This window comes from Trichechus manatus, unplaced genomic scaffold (assembly GCF_000243295.1).
Source record: "Trichechus manatus latirostris isolate Lorelei unplaced genomic scaffold, TriManLat1.0 scaffold00001, whole genome shotgun sequence".
Classification (NCBI taxonomy): domain Eukaryota; kingdom Metazoa; phylum Chordata; class Mammalia; order Sirenia; family Trichechidae; genus Trichechus; species Trichechus manatus.
In genome coordinates, this window is record NW_004443937.1 from 36,691,947 (window position 1) to 36,697,946 (window position 6,000).

Genomic DNA, 6,000 nt, shown 5'->3' on the forward strand with positions numbered 1-6,000 from the left:
AATGGAGACACACTTCATGTTCATAGATTGAAAGACTCAATATTCTTAAAATGGCAATTCTCCTCATACAGATCTACAGATTCAACACAATCCCTATTAAAATCCCAGTTGGCTTTTTGCAGAACTGTCAAGCTGATCCTAAAATTTACACAGAAATGCAAAAGAGCTAAATAGCCAAAACAATTCTGAAAAAAGAACAAAGTTAGAGGACTTACACTTCTGAAGTCAAAACTTACTATAAAGCTACAGTAATCAAGAGAGTGTAGCACTGGTGTAAAGACAGACATATAGATCAATGGAACAGAAACAGAAACAGATGTCCAGAAATAAACTCCTGCATTTATAAGATGATTTTCGACAAAGGTGTCAATGCAATTCCATCAGGGAAAGGATAGTCTTTTCAACAAACACTGCTGGGATAAATGGACATCCACATGCAAAAAGATGATTTGGCCCCTTGCATCATATACAACATTAACTCAAAGTGGATCATAGACCTAAATGTAAAAGTCAGCACTACAAAACTTAGAAAAAAACATAGAAGAAAATCTGTGACCTTGGGTTAGGAACAAATTCTTAAATACGACACCATAAGGAAAATCCATAAAGCAAAAAAAATTGATAAACCAGACTTCATTACAATTAAAAACTTTTGTGCTTCAAAAGACATCATTAAGAAAATGAAAAGAGAAGCCATATAATGGGAGAAAATATTTGCCAAAAACAGACTGGTGTCCAGAATATAAAGACCTCTTACAACTCAATAATAAGAAAACAAACAATCTAATTTAAAAACAAGCAAAAGATTTAAACAGATATTTCACCAAAGATATAGGATAAGTAATAAGTAGATGAAAAGACAGCCAACACTGTCAGTCATTAAGGAAATACAAATTAAAACCACCATTTTATAGCCAGTAGAACCGCTATAATTAGAAGACCCACAAAAACCAAACGCACTGCCGTTGAGTTGATTCTGACTCAAAGCAACCATACGTTGGTGAGGATGTGAAGAAATGGGAACCCTCATACGCTGCTGGCGGCAATGCAAAACAGTGAACAACTGTGGAAAATCAGTTTAGCGGTTTCTTAAAAAGTTAAACAGACATGATTTAATTCACGTTACTCTACCAATGATTTTGTGCAAAAGTTCCTCTACCTATAACCCCAACAGAAAGCCTTTCTGCACTGAAAAAATAAAACAGTGTTCTACTATATTACACTTAAACAAATGGTACAGATTAGTAGGACCAAACCAGGAAGTAACTGTCTAGTGACTGGCACTCAGGACACTAGTGAAATGGCAGGGGCATTATGACGTTTGCACAGTGCCATGTGTCAGGCACTAAGTTTAATCCTCCCAGCCAACAAAGAATTTGAGGCTTAAAAAGGCTGTTCTGCCTAAAATCACACAACTCTGATCGTCAAGGTGAAGCTCTTTCCTCTATTCATAAGGCTTCGAAGGATTTCAGAGTAAGACTGGAGCCAATATCTATAAATAGTATGTTTTAAAAAGTTATTCTTTGACTCTATCTAAATCTATGTGTATAAACTCTCAGAGCACAATCATATTATTAAGCAAAGTTTTAGAAATACCTGTGCATGCTAGAGGGAAAACCTTAAAAGACAACATCATGTAAGTTATTAAAAAATGATATAGATACCTCACGTCTCAACTATTTTGATGCAAAATTCAGGAATATCCAGTGAGAAATGTCAGAGGTACTATTAAATTGTCTCCTAGGTTAACAAAACTTCCAACTTCAAAATGCAATACTCAACCCTACCATGAGAAAGGTACTCTATGAGATGTAAATACGTACATGCTTTTTTCTCAAGGAAAGTACAATCTTTTGACGACCCTTAATCCATGCCAGTGCCACACAGATGTGTATTTGATCTCAGATCTGAGAATTTTGTGCCAAATCTTGAATAATTTGAGCTTTCTACAAGGTTTTCCTCAAGGAGCGCTGGAAATCCCTGTTTTATTGGACTAATGCATATATAAAAAAGCTCAAATTTTTGAGGTTTCATTTTATTATAATTTATTCAGGGTTTATAACATCATAAACACATTTTTTTGGTAAGAGAACATGCTGGGTTACACATATGAGAACCAGTATAACTTACTGGGAAGTTACGCTCTTCTTCAAAGGCCCTTAATCAGGATGCTTAAAAGAAAGTTGCCATCAACTTGGGGTAATTAAAAAGCAATAAAGGGATGAAAACAAAGGGGAAGAAATAAACCTGCTCAGCCAGATTACACAGTAAAAATAATACTGAGTTTATACTTTACCTGCAGGTTTAAGGTCTCCTATTCGAATAATATGTGGCCAGTGCTGGAGCGTTTTAGCAAAAAAAGGGTTGGTTACTCCTAATATGACAGAGGGCCTACATAAAAATAAGACAAAACAAAAATAAAGTGAGAAAAAGACAAATGTTCCATCAGCGAAGAATAGTTTATAATTTCTTTTGAGTGAACACTAAATAATCTTTTCACTCAATATAAAAAAAACCAGTCACCATTAAGTCAATTCCGACTCATAGCAATCCTATCGGACACAGCAGAACTGCCCCACAGGGTTTCCAAGGAGCGGCTGGTGGATTCAAACTTCCAATCTTTTGGTTAACAGCCAAATGCTTAACCATTATGCTACCACTATGTGCCAGTACCAATATATTACATATCAACTACCTGCCAGTACCAATAGCACTAGGCAAATAAAGATGAAAAGACCTGGTCCTTGCAATAGCACACACAACTAGAAAGAAGAGTGTACATATCAAATTACCTTGACAGAAATCAGAAGACAGTAAACGTGGTATAAAACGTACAACAATCACAAAGGAAAACCTACGTCTACCAGGAGACTGAAGGACAGCCTTATTAAAGAGATGACATTTGCAGTGAGGCATGAAAGATAAGAAGTTTTTTGCCAAGTGGATGGCGGCGGGGGGTAAAGGTGATACAGGAAAAATGAATAGCATGTAGAAAGCAATGAAGTGAGATCGTGGTCTGTTTGTAGAACTACAAACAGATCAGCATTCCTGGAGTACAACAAAGCAGGAAAGATGAATAGTCAGAAATGAGAATGGCTGGGCAGGTGCTGGCCAGATCATTAACAGCCAAGTTAATATACTAAGAAGTTTAGAGATTAACTTGTAGGCAAAGGGAAGCTACTAGAAAACAGGGTGGGGGAATGCCACATGAATGAAATGTGAAGATCATTCTGGAAGAAGTCTGGAAGATGCCCTACAAGGAGGAAAGAAGTTGGGGAAAGGCCAGGTGGGGGGATATGAGAAAGACTAGAAGCAGTAAGCCTAGAAAAGGGAACTATGGAAAGATAACAAATATTATGACACATATTTAGGGTGCTGAATTGATAGAATTTGGTAAAACTTGATGTAGCGCATGTTAAGGAAGAGACAATTATGACAATTCAGGTTTCTGAAAGCTAAATGAAAAATGCTGCCACTCATGAAAATAGAAGAGATACGAGATTAGAGATTAGAGGCAGACAAAATTTGCTTTCAACATGTTTAGTTTGAGGGGCCATAAAGATAGCCAGGTGGCAATGTGCTGAATAAACTAGATATAGAGGTCTGGACCCTGAAGAGATCTAGGTGGGGAAGATATATTTCAGACATCAGTATGTGGGTGTTAACAGAGGCCATGAGTACAAATAAGACTGTATAGAAAGAATTATCAGTCTGAAATCAGAACCAAGAACACAATGCTAAAGAATACCAACACAGGGTGGAACCACGATGGCGGCTGATTCACAGGCAATATAACGTCCCCCGGCACCAAAGACCCAAAAAACCAAGCGAAACAGAATCAGATAACAATCCCGGAATCCTGAACACCAAAAGAGAAGGTCTGAGAACTAAACCGAACACCACCTAGAAGGAATAAGTGAGTGAATGCAGCAAACAAGGAGTAACATGGAACGGAGGAGTTCAGTCAGCCATCCAACATGTTAATCTTAGGACAAAGCCAGCAGCGACTCCAGGTAAAGAACACAGGAAGACAACGTCACAATTTTTCCAAAACGGACACAGAAACTCCACAGACGCACACACAGAGAAGCAGAAGCAAGGCGGGAGCCAGGATCCAGAGGTGGAGATACTCAGGAGCAGCGTGCCTGCAGAGTGTTGGCAGTTCTCCCACCCAACCATATTCACCATTGTACTGGAAGTCCAAGCCAGAGTAATAAGGCAAGAAAAGGAAATAGGACTTAAGGACCACATAAACCAGAGACTCCACCAGCCTGAAACCAGAACTAGATGGTGCCCAGCTACTACCCACAACCACCCTGACAGGGTCACAACAGAGAGCCCCGGAGAGAGCGGAAGAAAAACGTAGAATTCAAATTCACACAAAACATCTGACAGAGGCTAGAGGAACCCCTGAAACTATGGCCCCCCGACGCTCTGCTAAACCAGAACTGAAACCATTCTCAAAGCCCACTTTTCAGACAAAGATTAGACTGGCCTATAAAACAAGAAATAACACACATGAGGAATGCACTTCTTACTTCAATCAAATATCTGGAACCAAATGGGCAACTCCTGCCCAAAAGCCAGGACAAGAAGGCAGGAAGGGACCGGAACTGGATGAATGGACACAGGGAACCAGGAGTGGAAAGGGGGACCGTGCTGTCAAATTGTGGGAATGGCAACCAATGTCACAAAACAAGATGTGTATGAATTTTTGAATGAGAAATTAACTTGAGCTGTAAATTTTCACCTGAAGCACAATTAAAAAAGAAAGAAAAGAACGGGAAATAAAGGGCATCCAAATTGGTAAGGAAGAAGGACAACTATCCCTATTCACAGATGATATGATCCTATGCATAGAAAATCCTGAAGAAAGCTACTGGAACTAATAGAAGGATTCAGCAAAGTGGCAGGATGCAAGATTAACATTAAAAAATCAGTTGGACTCCTATACATCAAGAAACAGAACTTTGAAAATGAAATCAGGAAAACAATACCATTTCTGTTTGTTGTTATGAGCAGTCGACTCATAGCAACCCTATGTACAACAGAATGAAATACTGTCCCGTCCTGTGCCATCATCACAATCACTGTTACATTTCAGCCAACTGTTGCAGCCACTGTGTCAATCCATTTCAATGGGGTCTTCCTCTTTTTCCCTGACCCTCTACTTTACCAAGCATGAAGTCCTTCTCCAGGGACTGGTCTTCCTGATAACATGTCCAAAGTACGTGAGATGAGGTCTCACCATCCTTGCTTCCAAGGAGCGTTCTGGCTGTACTTCTTCCAAGACAGATTTGTTTGCTCTTCTCGCAGTCTATGATATATATTCAATATGCTTCGCCAACACCATAATTCAAAGGCATCAATTCTTCTTTGGTCTTCCTTATTCACTGCCCAGCTTTCACATGCGTATGAGTTGAATGAAAAAATACCATGGCTTGTGTCAGGCACACCTAAGTCCTCAAAGTGACATCTTTGCTTTTTAAAAGTTTAAAGAACTCTTTTGCAGCAAATTTGTCCAATGCAATACGGCATTTGATTTCTTGATGCTGCTTCCATGTGCGCTGATTGTAAAGTAAAATGAAATCCCTGACAACTTCAATCTTTTCTCCGTTTTTCATGATGTTGCTTGTTGGTCCAGTTGTGAGGATTTTTATTTTCTCTGTGTTGAGGTGTAATCCATACTGAAGGCTGTAGTCTTTGATCTTTATCAGTAAGTGCTTCAAGTCCTCTTCACTTTCAGCAAGCAAGGTTGTGTCATCTGCATATCGCAGGTTGTTAATGAGTCTTCCTCCAATCCTGATAAACTGCGTTCTTCATATAGTCCAGCTTCTCAGACTATTTGCTCAGAATACAGATTGAATAAGTATACTGAAAGGATACAAACCTAACACACACCTTTCCTGACTTTAAAGCACACAGCATGTACAAGTTATGCATGAGCACAATTAAGTGTTCTGGAATTTTCATTCTTCGCTGTATTATCCATAATTTGTT

General features: G+C 38.9%; 1 protein-coding gene across 6 annotated transcripts in view; it reads right to left on the minus strand.

The window, feature by feature from the left end:
• The window catches only part of DENND6A (DENN domain containing 6A), an 80,517-nt gene that overhangs the window by 17,534 nt on the left and 56,983 nt on the right, over positions 1 to 6,000 (minus strand). For all 6 annotated transcript variants that reach the window (XM_023727521.1, XM_004368637.2, XM_023727516.1 and 3 more), the window contains one exon: positions 2,297 to 2,391. In XM_023727521.1, coding sequence (XP_023583289.1) covers positions 2,297 to 2,391 — 95 coding nt within the window. The remainder of the gene's footprint in view (positions 1 to 2,296; positions 2,392 to 6,000) is intronic.